Source organism: Gouania willdenowi, chromosome 1 (assembly GCF_900634775.1).
Source record: "Gouania willdenowi chromosome 1, fGouWil2.1, whole genome shotgun sequence".
In the NCBI taxonomy this organism is placed as follows: domain Eukaryota; kingdom Metazoa; phylum Chordata; class Actinopteri; order Blenniiformes; family Gobiesocidae; genus Gouania; species Gouania willdenowi.
The window spans coordinates 16,500,689-16,520,171 of record NC_041044.1 but is presented as its reverse complement, the minus strand read 5'-3'; the positions used below and the strand labels follow the sequence as shown (position 1 = coordinate 16,520,171).

The following is a 19,483-nucleotide window of genomic DNA, read 5'->3' as shown; positions in this document are numbered from 1 at the left end:
TTGGGATTGGGAGAAGGTGTTGTGCGTCTGCTGCTTCAGCCATGGGAGTCCAGAGAGGTTACCGTGGTCTTCACTCCCACTGAACACAAACCTGTGACTAGCATTCTTATCATCAGGTAGACATTATCAACTTTATACACACTGATTTGTTCATTTCTTTCTGGCAGACATTAGCAAAGGCCTAATACGACTAACCCTAATTATGACTTTAATGTCAAACTCCTAAGACTTTAATCTTGAAATATTACTTTAATTTTTATAAAATTACAATTTTATTAACATATGATTATTCTCATAAAATGATATTGATATATATATGGAATCATTGTCGATATCAGATGGGGACACCCTTAACTCTTATATATATATTGACAGTTACAATGCACAATAGTAGGCTGCAGAACTTGGCATTTGCTTTGTAGTTGACTCATCTTCCAGCCAGCAGCATCTAAATACTTTCAGTGACAGCTTAAGTGTAACCTAAGCTGTTTTAGCAGCAGTTAAGCGCTCAACCTAAGAACCTATATGAACACAGTGAATCACAGTATTCAGATGACACGTTGACTGAATTAAAACTGTTTTGCTGGTGGCCTAAAATTGGACATTCCATGTTCTGTAATAGATACAAAAAGCTGTGACTGTAATTAGTGAGAAATGGCATGCAGCCTTGTCTCTATCTTTTGATTCTGTTGTTAATTTTCCCTTTAACCCTTAACTCCATGTGTTGTCCAGGAACAACCTGACGGTGTTTGACTTGGTGACAGTACAGGGCCACGGGGCCAAAGAGCTGCTCAAAGTCGAAGGCAAATTTCCTGGTCCCGGCGCCTCTTTACGTTTTAACGTCCCTCAGTCGACTCTCATGGAGTGTAGAGATGGTGAGTTGGAAAATTTCCTGAGGCTTTCGAGTGTTTCATTATTTTCTCTTAATTCCTACTTTTATGGTGTGTTACAGGTGTTATAGTTAATATTGTATCTCGCCCATAGGTGTGCGCACCAATAAGCCTCTGTTCACCATTAAGAAAAGCTTTAAGGTGGAGAATGCAGGAGAGCTTCCTCTGACGGTCATGTCCATGAACATTAATGGTTACAGTTGTCAGGGCTTTGGTTTCGAAGTGTTGCAGTGTCATTCCTTCAGACTGGATCACAACACTTCCTCTGAGATCACCATTGCGTGAGTAAAAGTTAATTACCTTTGTTACACATTCTGTACTGTTATAAAAAGGAAAAGCATTCTGCAGTATCTCTGATACAAATGGAACTCACATGTTTTTAACTTGAGTGAACTCTGTTTTCTCTTTAGTCTGTTAGAGTTACGCTCCCTGTCTTTGTTCATTTTCCCAGTTTCACCCCAGACTTCACCTCATCCTGGGTGATACGGGACCTCACTCTGGTGACATCACGAGGCACCTCTTTCCCCTTCACACTCAACGTTACTCTGCCGCACCACATGCTGCCGCTCTGTGCCCAGGTGGTTCCTGGTCCCAGCTGGGAGGAAACATTCTGGATGGTGACGCTCATATTCACATGGTGAGTGTTTTAACTTTTGACTGACTTCAATAATTGTTGGGCAGTTTATATTCAGGTGATGTTTTTTTAAATCACATTACGTGTTTGACAATGCCTTAGCTACATGTTTGCTCTGCTGTTAGCTGGATAAAAACATGTAACTTTGTAGTTTGGCTGATTCCTAGGGGATATCTAGTTTTGCACTGACCTATAAGTGGCTAGGAATGACAGTGTGATTGTAGTTCAGATTTCCAAGGAAAAAAAAATATACAGATATCTTGAAAGGAAATATTAATTTAAACGAAGCACTTACGAATACTGAACTTTCGTTGTTGTTTAGCACGCAATTTGCTGGAACAGAGTTTCTTATATGTTTGAATCATATTACCACGATACAATACACAGTTTGAGCAAAAAAATAAAAAAAAAATATTGCAATTAGCAATGAAAGTCAGGCAATTAATTCAGATTAAAACTTTTATTTGTTTGGCACTAATGTTTGTTTGTTTTTTTTGTTGTTTTTCTTGCAGTTTATCTTTGTTTGGAGTGTGTTTGATGGCCTTCCATCAAGCCCAGTATATCCTGACAGAGTTCTCCTCACCCACCATTAGAAGCAACCATAACTCTGTTTTGTCCCGGGACAACAATTCTGTCAATAACATCACCCCAAATGGAGTAAAGTATGTCCCATAGTTTATTAGATTTAATAAACTATGAAATTTCAAAGCTTTAAACCCCTAAGTGTCACATTTGTGTGTTTTTTTTCTTTCAGTAAATTAAAAGGGAGTTGTAAGACCTACGTGGACACTGGCCACGCGTCCGACAAAGGTAAGGGGCGTGGCTCTCCAGCCTTGGCCAGCAGCCCTGCACCTCGTCCTCAGTCTTCTAAGAAAAGCTCCTCAACAACACCGTCCCAACAGCAGAAGAAGCAAAGAGTTTCACTCTATTACACCAAATATAAACACAGCTCATCCCCGGCTGCAACGGTCACAATGGATGAAGAGCTTGAGGATGCCACAGATGTCCCTATGACCCCGGACCCTGATGTCTGCAACAACAACCAGCCATCTTTTATCAGTGAGATGGAGAACAAGATGCCCATGGACTATAAGGAAGAAGTCCAGAGCGTGATGGAAGACCGAGCTCCAGCAGCAGTTATGTTTCCCATGGAAATGTGTGCTGGTTTCTCAAATGATGCCCCACTGGTTCCTGGACCTCGACCAGGCATTTTAGTTTGTAACCCTGTAGACACGAGCTGCACTGAGCCCTATGCTGAGAAGATGGAGAAAAGGGACAGTTCTGAACCTGAGGTAATGCAAACTCAATAAATGTATAATTTATTTTCACATTTACATCTTGCTGACTTGTGAAATCCTCCTTTTGTTTTTCTGTCCTTCAGAGAGAAGATGGCAAAAGCCAGAAAAAGAAAGCACTAAGCATTGAGACTGGCACTGCACCAGGGAATAACAAGGGAAAGAGGAGCCGCCGGAAGACTGAAAATATCTCCAGGTAGTGAACATAGGGCTGGGCGATATGCCTAAAAAGTGTCACGATATACTGTGTTTCATATCAGTCCATATCGATAATTATTGATTCGTTTTTTTTAACCTGTTTAAAATAAGGACCAGAAGAAAAAAATCCAAATTTAAGTAATTAATTATAAATGTAATCTTTAAGATTTAAAAAGTGCTCAACAAAACTATCTAAAAAAATAAATAAATAAAAAACCTATATTAAAAGATAGTGTTAAATGTACAAATACAGACATTAAAAAAATGCTTAATCAAACAAAATGTGCAACACAAGTTTGTAAATAATAAATCAGTGCACACCTGAGGTAGAACTAACATCTCTGACATCAAACGAACAACAGGGTATGTATTAAGAAAATATTATGGGTGCAATTTTGGCATTTATTTCCTCATGAATAATTAAATTCTTTTCTTAAAAAAACGCACTTAAAGAACAAATAACTGTGTTTTTACTGTTTAATATAAACAGCTGCTGCTGAATATTGTTTATTTTATATCTGATAATACGTCACATACATTTATAGTTGATAATTATCTCTCTAATTTCCTATAATTAAACCAGATCAAGTTTGATGAGTTAATCATTAATTACTGAGAGCAGTACTAACGGGATATTTAGGTGTAATAATCACAATAGTTACATTACTGTCTAATGGGACCAGCTTTGTCCTGTGAACACGTGAAATATAATTAAAAAATATTGTGTTTCACAAGTTGGGACGTATTAATGGTGTCGTTAGTTTTAGGCTAAACATTTATTTCACACACGTGACATGTTAGCTTTTATCCTTCCATGCAGGTGTTAAATCTTACCATAAGAAAATCAATGGCTCTTTGTGGTTTGATGACAGTAAGCTGTAGACTTTGTCTGTTCCTTTCATGAAGAGGTTAGCATTTGCTCTTAGAGTCTTAGCCCAGTGTTATGTGTCGGTGGGTTAGCTTAGCTTAGCATGCTTTAGTCTAGTTTCCAGTTCATAATTGTTGCTGGCAGCGTGCATCTCTGTCAACATGGTTGCCGGAGCTTTGGGTGGATCTGACGGAGGAACTTGTACGGCTTTAACTATGTAGTGGTTTATGATGTACTGGTGCACAGCAGCTTCAGATAGGCTGTGACGAGCAGGTGTGTGTGGGGGGTGTGTTGCGCAGCGATAGCAGGAGGGGGAGCCACAGCGCGCACTGATCGCGGCCTTTGCTCATGTCATTATCTCAGGTGGTGAAACAAAAAACTACTACTGTACACAGCTACTTAGGAGCGACTCAAGCTTTTCCTCTGCCGACATCCTCCAGAATGCTTTGCGGTGCTGGGTCAGGGGTTGTTTCTGGGTTAATGGACTTCAGTGAAATTATAGAACATTCTATCGCACATAATTTCTATGGATATTGATTATATCTCTATATGTTACTGTTTTTATCACCCAGGCCTAAGTGAACTCTCATTTCACTGGTAGTTAAATGACCCAAGACCTGTGAGTGTCCCCAAGCATTAATGAATGTTAACTTTGTGTGTGTGTGTAGTGCTCCTGAGCATAACTTGATCATGATGCTAGAGAGGGAAAAAGAACCCGACAAATCAGGCGATCGTTCTGAAAATGGACCTCACAGCAGAAACCGCTGTTGTAACGGCTCCAAATCAGAGGTGCTAAAGCCTGGACAAAGTCCTGAGAGTGCCCTCAAGCAGAATGGTGCGTATGGTTTGAATGCATCCCCTTCGTTTTATTTGAGCTCATTTTGTATTTACTGTAAACCTTTCCATTGCAGGTGTTTGTCCTTCTCGTGCTCGGAGAAAGTGTGCTGCAGAGCGACGTGTAGGCGGACCATGTGAGTCAGGATCGGACTCAGGCAGCTCGTCAGGAAGTGTGAGAGCCAGCAGGGGCAGCTGGGGCAGCTGGAGCAGCACCAGCAGCATAGAGGGAGACAAGGACCCCAGTGCCCAGACACACGCCGCCAACGCCTCAGCTAGAAAAAGTACAAAGTGCTCGTTATTCACCTTATCTCTAGTGTTTTTTTTTTTTTTTTAGAGATAAGCGGACATGAATAGACTTAAATTTTCAACTGTTTGGGCTGTGTTTTGACTGTTTCTGTTGGCTTTCTAGGGGACTCAATGCAGTACAATGTCCATCCAGCAGAGAGAGACTGCTACCAAAACATGAATGCAAATTACAAAGCTCTAAGGTATGTTCAGTAGATCAGTCAATCTGTGACGGAAAAACACATTCTAAAGGAATCTTAGATCACTTTTTGGTTTTTACTTCCTAAATCAAATTAATTATTTTTATTTAAAGCGGTGTTTCTCAAATGGGGGTATGTGTGCCCCCAGGATTACGCAATGGCACTGCAGAGGGTACTTGAGATAGCGAAAGTGGAAAATTTACAAATGAAAAAAAATAAAAATACAGGGTTTTATAATGTTTTTTAGTTAAAAATGATAATCATAATAATGATGATGAAAATGATCTAGATTAGAACATAAACTGAAAATAGAAGAGTCAGTCTTGGTCCCACAAAATGTGGGAAATGATAAACAATTCTATTCAGGAGGCACAAAATTCCACTTATTTACTGAATTAGATTCTTTAAAATATTATCACTCATTCATTCCATCATTATGCTCTATAGCAGTGGTTCCAAACCTTTTTTTGTCTCTTGTACCCCTTGAGCCTTTTTGTCATACCATGAGTACCCCCTCACTCATACGTATTCATGACTCTCCAAAAGTAGAACATAACACAACTGAATGTTTAACGCAAGTCATTTTATTTAATTGAACAATTAATATTCAGGCTTATTTAACTAAAATTAAACATAAAATTATGTTGCCTTCAAGGCAATAAAAATTATAAATATAAGAAATTATATTATAGTGAACGTTTGTAGTATTAATACTAATATATTATGATTATATTGCTATTAAAGAAAAATTGTAAAGTTGAAATTAGAAAAAAAATAAGAATAATAAGTAATATAAATAAATAAATACAAAAATAATTAACCTGTCGGTGTTATAAGTTTTATGACATTTACCACAAATGGAGCTTCTTTGAATATGTCCCCTTTAAACAGGCATTTAAACTTTAAAAACAAGTCATAACGCACACGTACCATTTTATTGACGGATTTGTGAAATGACTGAGAATATTTTTTATTATCTTAAATTCTTAATTTTTCCACTTACCCCCTGCAATGTGCTCACATACCCCTAGAGGTACGCGTACCCCTGGTTGGGAAATACTGGTCTATACCATAGTATTCTGTGCAAAATGTTGTAATCAGACAAAGGGAGTACTCGAGCAAAAACAGTTTGAGAACCACTGACTTAAAGAATAATGGCACGTTCACACTAAACGCGTCGAAAGCGTCAGGTTTACATAGACAATATATGGTGGACGCGATTCTAGGAGCGTTGAAAGGTTCCACTGCAAGTCCCGCGCCTCCTGTGTAGCGCGTTTTGAGATTTCAAACTTTTGACGTGCGTCCGGCACCTCCGACGCAGCCGACGCTGGAGTTGGGATTGTTGAACTTTTGGGGCATAACGCAGCACGTCGACCAATCAGGAGCATTCCCCAACAATGACGTATTCAGAATAATGGAAAAAAAAACACTAACCGGAGACAGTTGGACAAGCGCTCTTCTGCTGGAATAGATCCCCTGTAGTTGGTGTTCTGGTAGGAGATGTGAGCGTTGATGCAGGTTGTCAAACTGGGCACGGGAGAGACGGAAGTAGCGCTGAAAGTGACTCTCGTCCGAGCGCAGCTCTGGTGAATACAGAAATGGCGCCGAGGTGCAAATAAAGCCAAGCCAGTCTCTGGATAATGTAGAGCTGATGAACGAGAGTCGGAGGGGGCGTGGTCAGCAAGGAACGTTAAACTTTATTCTCTATTCACCCACACTTCTCTATAGCACTCTGACGTCACAGTGCACACACTGAGTCACACCAACTGGAAACACAGCCTTCTCAACATAATGTTCTCCACCATATCACAGTCACTGGGTGAATTATAACATAACTGATCGCCAAATATCATCCATTGTATGAACAACACCTGCAACAGAGAAGCCCCTCCCCATAACACACTCTCTTCCCAACTTGTTTGGACACGCATCCAGAGCGTCTTCAACGCTGGTGACAAGCGTCTGCGTGAGGCACGATTTTGACGCCCGAAACGTATATGGAGTGAACGCAGCATTACACTTTATTTTTGCAGCTACCATTCTGTGGAGGTTGTAATCTTTGTTTTATCCTTTGTAGCACCAACAGTTTGTATCGTAAAGACATGTGTCAAAGCGCTGACCCAACAGCATCAAGCTTCAACCCAAGTTTTGCAGCAGTGGCTGCAGGAATGGAAAGAAACACAGGTAAGCAGTTGAGCAATAGTGTGTATGTGTAAAAAAAAAAACGTCTCCTGAGGCATTTATTTGACCACTGATGTCTAATACACTCCTCACACCCTCCCCAGAGCTGACAGGTCAGTATCTGCCTGCAGAGACGTGGTCGGCTCCATTCATCCCACTCAACAACAAGTTCAGATACAACGCCGCTGAAGCTCTGCCCTACATCCCACAGCCACCAGCACCAGCCCCAGTCCCCTACAACACGTAAGACAACAGCAACATTTGCCTTTGACAACCTTACACTGACCAAGTACGACGGTATTAAGCCAAGTATTTAGACGGAGACCTGATGATAAAGCTTCGTATAAGTGCTTAATTTGGCCTAATTGTTGTATTTATTATATAAATCAAATTTTGCCCCGTAGTGGCCAAAGAAATGTCTATAAACACTAAAAAGTTGTTGGCTCATTTTGTATTTTGAGTAAAACTTAACTTAGACATAAGGCTAACATTACTCTGTCATTAGCAAGAATAAGGTGTCATGAAGGCTGTCATTAAGTGTTGTTTCACTAAATTATGACACCTGTTGAGCTATGTTGGCATTTTTGGGTTAGGTGGAGGGATCTAGTGGGGTTAGGGTTACGAACGACACTTAATGACAGGTTAATGACACTTTATTTCATGTTAATGACAGGTGTCATGTTTTAATAATGACAACATAATGTCAGCCTTACCAAGACAAGTGTTACATTATTTGCTTAAACGTTCGAATAATTAATTAGTTTTGTTAATGGGAGTTTTTCGCCATAAAAATTGAAACAATTTTCACTTCATGTCAGTTCAACCTTCACTTAACGGATATCTGGTTGTGCTCCATAATTATAACATGAATGTGTACTAATTTAACCCCTTTCACACTAACAAGAATGACTTTACTTTGATGGCCTCTTTGATCCTCATGGCGGCGTTATTTTAACTCTTGAGTGGAATTGGTGAACACCAAGAGCGTCTCCAGTACTCCCGTGAGTTTCTCCTGATGTTGCGTTACTCGGATGTGGCAATCATGGACCCCGACGCAGCAATTCCCGCAGAGATCATCCGGACAACAAGCCAGAGCGCAGCATCCACGCAGAAAGGGTCGAGACGAAGAGGAAACAGTGGAGGTGTACGTCAAAGAATGAAAAGGCAAGGTCTTTCCAACACAGGCATCGTGTACTAACCGTCCCAGAGGATTCCTGCTCACAGGCCGACTCTGATGGACCACAGCGACCACAACAGAAAAATGTCCTTGCTGTGAATTATATTTGGGACCGTGACAGTTCTGGAGCATAAACCCATATTTAACATGACCGTTAACTTGGTTCAAGTCTGCCAACCATCGCCCAACCAGAGATACAAGCTGAGTGAACGTCACTTACTGCCTGGTCAGGAGAGTTCATCAGAACCTCTCTCAACTGAGTCTGGAACATGTTTAAAAATGCATGTATTGATATAAATAGATGTACACAGCATGTCTGTCCATCTGACCAGTACAGTCCAGTACACATCTACTGTAGGAGGTGTGATGCAGAGGGCCAACTAGGGATAGACTGATATGGATTTTTTTAGGGCCAATACCATTTTTTTTCCCCCTATCAGCCATAGCCGATGACCGATACGAAATGCAAATTTTGTTCAGCCAATATTTAAAGCCGATACTACTTTTGCATCATAAAACTTACACAATGATGATAAAAAATGTTACGAGTCTCAATTTTTTAAAGGAACATTTATTGAATTTAACAAAGGTGAGTAAAAAAAAGTTTAACAAATAATTAAAACAGGTGATGTAGAACAAAAACAAAATATTTCTGCTCTCTGTAAATAATGCAGATTGGCGAACGCAGCAGCCCGCCGTAAAAAATGCAAAAATCGGCCGATAATATCAAACGGCTGATGTATCAGGTCTGTCACTAGTGAAACGACCCATACATCCTGACTAGGGCCGGGCCATATGGACCAAAACTCATGTCTCGATATTTTTTGTCAATATGCAATATAAATCTCGATAATATTAATTCCAATGAAGTCTGAACAGAAAGACAATTCTGGTTAAATTTGCTGATGCAAAATGCCACACAGGCTCATTTATTAACAAACACTTACACAATATGTGCCGCTTTAGTCTTTTTTTCCTATGGGACAGCACGTGTGAGTGAGTTCTGTAGTGTGGCTTGTTTAGATGAAGGTCTGGGTTAGGACACACTCAGTGATCATCAAACTGAGCTTCACATGTTCTGAGAAATAGGGAAAGCAGTGACTCCTAAAACAAGTATTTGAAAACAAAATAAGCTGTAAAAAATTCCACATTGATATAGATGATTATTGTCATTTTCTGTGTAGCTGAAATAGAAAACTCAATATATCATGAATCTCGATATATCACCCAGCTCTAGTTCTGACTGACATGCCAGAGCTAACACTCTTTTAAAAGATTGATACGATTTTATGGAAAAAGAATGCCCTGGAGGAGTCGTGTTCTGAAATCCTGAGCGCAACATTTTTGTCTTTTTCATTCTTTTGTTAATTTTTTTTTCTCCACATGGCTGCTTATTTTTGAAAATCATTCCTTCTCCTTTGCTCAGGAAAAGTGCTGCTCAGCTGACTCAGCGGTTTCTCAGAAAGATGATCTTTTGTTTGCAGAAAGCTTTGGATTGTGTGACTGGTTTACAGGCTAAAAACACCCCACTAATCCACACACATGCTAACTGTGCATGGTGCTTTGTGTTGCTGTACATTGTTCAGGCCTTTTAACAAACACATTTAACGTTGATTGCACTTGAAAATGCTGAAGTTGTGTGTCTAGACAGTTAAGGGGGCGTGAGCGTTTGTTTAATGATGTTTGAATATTTTTTCTCTCCTCTTGTAGGTTAGCCTGGAGTGGAACCAAAAGTACCCAAACTTACCGTGAGGAGCCCAATTACATCGGTACAATGACATCATCATCATCATCATCATTCTTGACATGATAATAATAATAATATGATGCCCTTCATTGCTCAGTGTGTGCGTGCTCTAACATGTTTGCAGGTAACGGAACCTTTCCATGTGGCTTTGCCAGTCAGGATGGTCCCAGTGTGCCCACCAATCAGAGCGCTTGGGTAGAGGAGCAGCCGCATGAATCGCCCACCACCTGGGACAGAGCTGCTTGTGTGGGCAGCAAGGTAGTCATGCACAGTGACCTGTGTGACTCAGTAGATGTGAACGTGGATCTCAAACCTAATGGATAAACTTGTGATCAAAGTTGAAGGGCTGCATCTTAACTTTCAATTAAATTCCATCCACTTTTTTTACCAAAACGTTATGGATGCACTCAAAACAAACATAAGTACCGGTAGTCAGATTAGTTTTCCCTCATCCTGTTCATCCCAGTGCCAGCATAGGACACTGGCCCTCATTCAGCAAATCTGGGTTCACATTGTGTCGTACGACAGGACCAACGTGTGATTCATGAAACATTCATATCTGACCAATCCCTGTGCGCAAATGATCGGGTGTTGATAAATACCGAATTTGATCTTCATTTACATGTTACGCCCTTAAATCTTCTGGTTCCGAGGCGCCGCCACTGAAGTCAAACACTGACAAAGAAATAACCCAAAGTTGGGGCCCAAACTAAAAATGAAGAAGTTGCATAAAGAAATTTAGTTTATATCCCAAGAAAGAGTTATATTTGTACTATAGATTAAAACAGAGATCAGATTTTTTATTTACGTTCCCACAAGCAGTTAGGGATAAATGAAAATAGTAAAATAAAATAAAAATATATATATATATGTGTATTTTTTTTGGGATTTCAAGAGACTGTCACCCAAGACACAATGCATATATGAGACTAATCATTTGTGATGTGAACAGTCTACGTACGTAGCTCAAAGCTGATGATTAGAGAGAACTGAGGCGTATGCTGAGTAGTTCACTGAAGGACCAAACATGTTTGAGCCCAAAACCCAGACAAGCTTTTTTCCAATCTTGAGTGGCTGGCACCAGATAGAATGTATAGCAGATTTTATACTTTATTGTATATTCTGAGAGAGTATGTGGATTTGTATTAGTGGACTAGGTTTCAGTTTCCTATGTGATGTAGTTCCTGAGATATTGGAAGCTGAAATGGAAGAATAATAAGGCCGAGCGAAATTGACACATACACTCCTCACTAAATTGGCCATATGTCAAAAAGTTCATCCAATTAAACTAAAATGTACAGCGTGCCAATTGAATTATTAAGAACCAATTGGTGAAAATGTCTGAAATGACAGCAGCCTTAAAGCTCCAGTATGTAAGTTTTTTTTTTTGGCATCATTTTGTCAAAAATACATAATCATCTTTGAGCATATTGTAATCCAAAGTGTTGAGTGGACAGTGAATCTCTTGCCCTTCTCCTGGCCCTGTAAATGAGGTTTATAAATCCAGGAGCGTGACGTTGGATGTCAGCCAATCAGAGATCTTTCTACAAACACGTGTGCTGTTTTGGGCGTTACTATTGGCTGATCAACTAAAGTCAGGCGCGTTCACATGCCATCGGTAGTAAGTTCAGTAAAAGTCCTAATTGTGTAAGTTTTACAGCAAAACTCTCCATAGCGGCGCGAGGCACAACTGTACACGGCAAATCAAGAGTAAAAAGGCAAGACCGAGGTGAAGAACAACAGTTAAAGGCACGAGCATACTCGGGAGGAACGAACCGCTTTGACTCCTCATGGATCCCTATGACTGTACAGGGTCCGCCACACGTACTGGTGTCAGAGAGAGTGAGAACAGACGGGGATACCGCGCATGTAAACCTTAGAGAAACGTATTCAAGGTGAAATATTTTACAGTGTGGATACGGAGTGATGGTTGTCACTGTGCCAGTCTCTAAAACTCCACAAAAAAATCTCCAATAACACAAGATAAAGTCCCTACATTTGGCACTATGTCTCTATTGAGAAAAGCATTCATAAAGACACCGGTAAGGGAGGCTAAGTGTTGGTTTCGGTTTCAAAACGGAGCAGAGAGAGAATTCTACAAACTGCAGCTTTAAGTACAAAATGTGTAGGTAGGGTAGTGTGCTGGGTAAAAATCACACAATTCTCTTTATGTGCTTAGTTTAAATCCAAATTATTGCTCGATTAACCCTGGTTTATTATTCTGTTTAGTTTTGTTATCAAAAGCTGCACTAATGTGTGGAATAATGACACAACGTAGAGCAGCAGAATAGCTTTAGTTGGTGGAGGACATTTGGTTGTGGAGCAGAAAGGTTAGTGTCTGTGAGCAGAGGAACTACCGATAGAAGCCGGCGTCCCCTCAGGGAGCAGATGACCTTGGAGCTCAGGGACTAAATGTCAGAGTTCTGCCTCTATCAGACACTTTAGGTCAGAGTCCTGATGAGTGCACATGGCTACGTGGTAGTGAGCTCATCTCCTCGTCTCCTTGTCCTCCACAGCCGTTACTTCTCTGGGACTCGCAGCCTGTCTCCCGTGTCCAGCCTGTTGGATCCATCTGGACGCCTCAGATCGAGCCCTACCAGAATCACTTCCAGCCGGAGCGGTCGGCCCCCATCTCCCCCGTCTCCCCCATCGCCCCATTCACACCCCCCCACTCCCTTTTCACCCGGGAACCAGAGGGAAGCTGTGCTCCGAGCCAATACTTCAACCCGTTCGGCCCGCACATGAACCTGGACATCTGGACCTCTTCGTCCAACCGCAGCTCCAACTCACAGCTCTCCACTGACTCCGGCTACTGCGGAGACGTTTGAAAGTCTAAAATGTTGACCCGAATATCAGCAAACAAATAAACCTGTAAATGAAAGGAAATAAACATGAATGTTATTTTACCAATATTGGAAAAAATGTGAATATTTCTTTTCTTTTATGTTCCCATTTTCAAAAGTTAAATGTTGTAAAAGGTTACGCATTTGTATATTTTTCTAGGTGTTTTGATCCACGAAAATTAAAACAAACTTTTGTACTTCATTGACATCCGTCTTTTTTAATTACTGATCATGTTTAAATGGGTTTTTAATAAGTTTAAAGTTGTATAATGACTGAATCAGTGAACTAGTTCATTATTGTTGCAAATAAATGAGCACACAAGGATTTGACTAATGAGATTAGATTGTAATTTTTAAGTTAAACAGGTTGAAATGTTTAACAAACTGCTAAAATCTTATCAAATTCCCTCCAGTTTTACTGTTTGATAGAGACATAATGGCAAATGGTAAAAACTGGCTGTAAATGCTATCATTTGTCTAATTTTAGCCAATAACTTGTACCAACTAAATCTGAGGGTCAATCCTAAACCTAAAATTATTACTTACCCAAGTTATAATCCTAACTTTTAACCCCTCCAACCTTTTCTAAATAGGTCCGACAATTTTCCTGTTTTTAATATCCGTCCTGTTCTCTATAGCTTTTCTTTATATTATTTGCAAATTCCCCGAGAGGAACTTTTTCTTGGTCTATAGGACAGAGCTCCTAGGTGATCTTCTGTTGATAGAACATACTATGTTGTCCCCTAACAATAACTCTAACCCCAAATTAAATGTTGTAATAAGTAATAACTTGTTTTCATTTCAAACACATTTGAAAGTAGTGTTTACAGCACAAAAAGAATGTGGAAGTCGTGGCACACACAAAAAGTGAAACTATGGTTTTCTTGCAGGGGCACGTTCACAATGTGTATTAACTAGTTTGATGACGTGCTTCACAGCAGAAAGTCTTGTTGCAAATGAAACAAGTGTCCGTCTTCTGTGTGCTGGGATAGTAAAAGCAGATCTTGTAGGTACGAGGAGGAACATGCAAATAGTGGCATTAAACCCACATCAACACTACACTTACACCATTAGCAGTGCTTTTTAAAGGCACTGCTAACCTCTCAGTGGACACATTATGTAGCACCTTAAAGTCCTAGCATGTTTGTTAGTTGTTTTAATCAATTATCGATCACTTTGGTTCCAGGCTGGTGTCCTGACAAGGGAGTACCATCACGTTTAACGTCTCAACACTACTGCATACAAGATGAGCGGTTAAAATGACACAATAATCAATAATTGCAGTAAAAGTAATATACAGACGCACCAGGTAAACATTTATTATTTAGTAATTGTATAAAATCTCTTGATTTGCGTCCCAGATTTGGGTTACATTTCAGTGAGCCAGTGAGCATGTGCTCAGTGATGCAGTGATTCTGCTCAATACCTGGGTGTGGTCTATCCTATCCAGGTGTGGTCTATCCTATCCAGGTGTGGTCTATCCTATCGAGGTGTGGTCTATCCTATCCAGATGTGGTCTATCCTATCCAGGTGTGGTCTATCCTATCCAGATGTGGTCTATCCAGATGCTGCTCAGACACTCCATGAGGGTCACCAACCTTTCTGAAACAGAGTTACTTCAAAGGTACTGAATAATTTGAAGAGCTACCGGTTTGATATATACATTTTTAAAATACACATTTTTCACAGTTTCACTTTAATTGAGAGGAAAACCAACAGTAACTTGAAAGGTAGGACTCTTTTTTTATTTTTCTTAATTCAAGAACTTGTTTCATTTTCATTATTTCATTGGAAATCATTGTTTCTATTTTACTAGCCTCCAAAACATGTCACATTTTTACAAATTAACAATTTTGTTAAATTTTACAAAAATCCACTTTTTAAAAGCAAAATTCCATCTGCAACACTCAAATTTTGTCACAATGTTCCAGTGAAAATAAACATTTAAAGATGGTTAATTTAATACAAAAACCTGCAGCAGTATGTAACTCTACTAAGGCTCTGACTACATTTATCACCTGTGAGCTTGAAGCCTGGGAAGTAAATCATATTTTAGACAAAGCTCATTGGTTACTGACGCTCCCGTTAGAACAGGCCTGAGGGCCCTCTTGTGGTACATGTGGGCTACCTGGTGCCTGCGTTCACCGTGTTGGTGACCCCTGCCTTAGACTGTGTGGACAATAAAAGGTTCCAATGTTTCACATGATGTCACATGTCCCCATGCTTTAAATGTCTGGAGTCACGCTGTGGGAGCATGTCATTGGAGCTGAGCACATCATTCCAGTATTTATCTACATGTCACTAAGAGGTGAATCACATCCTACTGGCCGCCATCCATAACTTCATCAACTCTATGCTGAGGAGGTGTGTCTCTTAGAGCAGGGGTTCTCAACTGGTCTCACCCTGAGACCCACATTTTTCCACGGCCATTAAATCACGACCCACATTTTTCGAAAATAACTGTTGAAAACAGACATTCTCTCGTTTTAATCAATACATTTTCCTGTGCAAAATGCATTTCACAGCATGTCTGTCAAAACAAAAGTTTCTTTCAAAATAAAAGACAAGTCCAACATGAGAGACTAAATATTTATTTATTTTTGACCAGCTGTACGCGACCCACTGAGTACAGGTCCGCGACCCACTTTTGGGTCCCGACCCACCAGTTGAGAATCCCTGTCTTAGAGAGAAGAACATGGAAAACAGTAACACACAATACTGTATACAAGAGAGTGGGTTTATACAACATGACCCCACCATGTCATTACTTTATGAATTCCACTATTGATCTGTAAAAACTAATCAATAACAAAATAAACTTTGATTGATTTAATATATGATTTTCGAAAAAAAACTCAAATGATACGTTTATATTTTTGGGTATAATTATTAAATTATTATATATTATTAAATATATGATATAAATCATATTTATAATAAGAATATGTTAAATATAAACGTGAAGAATATATAAAATATTATAATTAATAATAAATATTAAATAAGGATATAAAATCATTGAATATATACATCATATATAATATATAAACATATATAAAATATTATTTATAATAATAACGGTTGATTTAATTCAATTAAACAGTATGTATATAGCGATATACCAAAAACAACAATAAGTCATCTCATAGAACTCGTCACCAAATATATAGTTAATAATAATAATGATTTCATATTATTGAGGATAATTAAACACAGACTTTTCTTCTTCCTGAAATGAGTGCAGCAGGAAGTTTGGTTGAGATCATGTGACCCTGATTGATGCAGGTTTAATGGTATCTGGATATCTACATGAACGTAGAGACCACGTGATCCAAACTGATTCTACTTTAGACTTTTTTCTCACATCAAAAACACAAAGACCTACTCAGAGACTCACACCAAAGTGTGTGTTTCACATCACACTGTATCTTTAAAACAAGTCATTTCATACTGTACACTATACCTATTCATACTGTACATAGACTGTCCTCATTTAACCAGTAGCTTGTTTATCTCTAAAGTGTTCACCAGTCTGAACACTGGAAAAATGAATCATGCATCAGTTGTTTCATTTCAGCTCGGTTAACATTTAAAACCTGTGTGTGTGTGTGTGTGTGTGTGTGTGTGTGTGTGTGTGTGTGTGTGTGTGTGTGTGTGTGTGTGTGTGTGTGTGTGTGTGTGTGTGTGTGTGTTCATGCGCTCGTGTGCCTAAAAGTGCATATAATTCATTGTCAGACTCTGAAGTGCAGACATATTGCTGTTATTGATCTTCAGTCCTAAGATAAACACAGAAGCCAGGATACTGATGACAGGCAGGCCTCAGGAGTCAGGCTGTCCTAAAGAACACACACACACACACACACACACACACACACACACACACACACACACACACACACACACACTCCATAAAATCAGTGTAACCTCCTCCATCCATGTCAAGGCAAAGAGCAGCATGTAAAGAAAGAACATTGAGGAAAAATACAACATTGGTAATAATAATAGAAAGTGTCTATTCATACGGTTGCCGTACGGACAACACCCGGTGCTATTGGTACGTTTACCAATGTACACGTACGTAGGGTTAGGGTTAGGTTATAACCCTATATCGCAACAGTTTTTAGGGTTAGGTTTACTGTTAGGTTTAGTCTTAGCCATGTAACCTAAACTGGCCAAATAGGGGCGTTGCATATGGATAGAATGTCGGTATATTGATACGGCAACCGTACAGATAGCCACTGCATTAATAATAATAATAATAATACACACCCACGCAGAAAAACAAGGATGTGAAGTAAACTGAATAACAAGATGCAAATGAATGATAGTGTTGAATGCTTATGTATAAAAATTAAAAAGATGAATGAAATAAAGTATATATACAGTATAAATACATAAACAGATTTATACTCTGAGTAGATGTAAAAGAGTGATTATAGTCTCACCACTGTATAAGTCTCACCATTAGGGATGTAACGATTAATCATAAGGCAATTAAAAATCGATTCATAGGTATCACGGTTGATATCGATTTTCTGAAAATTGAATCGCAGTACTGTTTTTAACCAGCGCTATCCACAAGTGTAGGCGGTGGGCGGAGTCTGCTAATACTTTCTTTCTGGCCGCCTTCTACTCTTAAATATGTTAATAAATGATTAATTAACCCTTTAGCATCGACAGAATATCTGTAATATTACTTGAATATCTGTAAAAGTCCGGTTTTTCTATTAGCTCTGTCTGCTAGCATAGCTTCTCTTCTTTGCTGCAAGGATATCTGCATGCCAACCGACCACTGTGTTACCAGCGCCCTCTGCTGGTCCAAACAAATATGACGTAAATCAGTGTAATCACGGTTTTTTTTTTTTAAAGTCCAATTGTTAAGGCACAAAATACATTTTCAGTTGCACTTTTAAAAGAAAAAGAACTATTATGCAGTTTTGCATTGTTTATTTTAGAACCAGAATTTAAATTAATAGGCTTCATTTTCATTTGTATTATTCCTTTATTTATTTCATTCAAGATTTATTTTTAGTTAAATTGCATTGTTTTGAATAGTTTATCAAGGAATTCTTTTGACAATGAAAAATAAAAGGAAAATAATACAGTATTTTCTAGTTTTTTTCCCCAAAAAAAAAATTTGTCTACAGTCCCATTTTGTAAAATAAAGAGAGAATCGTATCGTGAACCCAGTATCGTGAATCGAATCGTATCGGGAGTTGAGTGAATCGTTACATCCCTACTCACCACTGTATAAGTCTCACCACTGTATAAGTTGTACATAGTGGTCCACGGTTCGACACGCGGATCGGTTGTTGAAAAAGAAAAAAAGGAACAGCTCTGTGTGTGTGTGTGCATGTGTGTGTGTGCGTAATAAGTCCGTGTGAATATTGTCATGTTTATGCTTCCATCCATCCACGTCTTTTAAGGCTTTTAAGAATTTGAAATGATAAACTCAGAAGTGCTTTCTCTTCCGTCTTTCATTCTTTTTGATGATGATGTCAGAGGCTAGTTTTTAATTCACTTTCCATGTTTTTTTTTTTTTTTTTTAAAAAGGTGTCATGCCTTATTTTATTTATTTTTGTATACACTTACCTGGTTAAAGGATGAAGGTGTCATGCCTTATATTGCACTTGAATTTGTTTTTATATGACTCAAAATGTTATTTAAGCATTGGATTGACACCTTAAGTTACAGTAAATGTTGTTTGTATTTCATGATACGATCTGAACCGTGAGTTTTTGTGATCCGTTGCACCACTAGTTGCACAACTGTATAAGTCGATCCATTGTATAAGTCGCATCATTGTGTAACTCAACCGTCTTGTAAGTCTCACCACAGTATCAGTTGAACCATTGTATTGGATTGCTTTCACAGTATTACGTTGCATTTGTACAGTGACAATAAGATATCTTAACTATCTTGTAGTAAATCTACAGTATATTATTCAGGAGAACAACAGCTTTGAGGACAAAAGTCTCCCTCGTTCTCTGGGTCTGACAGGCTGAGCAGCAAAACCTACGTCCTGAAGCTTAAAGAATGAGAACAAAGCGTGAGATGAGCCACTGAGAATGCCACGAGCGAGGCCATTCATCTTTGATCTTGTACATTAGTTTGGCTTTACATGAATCTTTTCCTCAAACATCAAAGCCTTTTTCTGCACTATTCTATACTTAGACCATTATCCCCGTGTGTTGTGTGGTGATGATGAAAGAACCAAAGTGTGTAGACGTGTGTTGTCCATCATGTCTGAGACTCATCTCATCACACGTCATCTTAAAGAGCTCCCCTTTAAAGGTCAAAACAGCGTGTGATTCGATTTCATGCTCTT

At 39.1% G+C, this 19,483-nt stretch overlaps 1 protein-coding gene across 1 annotated transcript; it reads left to right on the top strand.

Annotated features, from left to right (window-relative positions):
* Nucleotides 1-6: 6 nt before the first annotated feature.
* LOC114455519 (transmembrane protein 131-like) lies at nt 7-10,768 on the top strand (the record flags this gene model as incomplete). Its single annotated transcript, XM_028436867.1, has 14 exons — nt 7-116; nt 733-875; nt 985-1,171; nt 1,342-1,527; nt 2,037-2,186; nt 2,279-2,816; nt 2,906-3,015; nt 4,554-4,720; nt 4,797-5,003; nt 5,132-5,210; nt 7,285-7,391; nt 7,493-7,631; nt 10,276-10,334; nt 10,437-10,768. Coding segments are annotated over 14 exons (2,382 nt in total), but the record flags the coding sequence as incomplete, so codon positions are not given.
* Nucleotides 10,769-19,483: the final 8,715 nt, after the last annotated feature.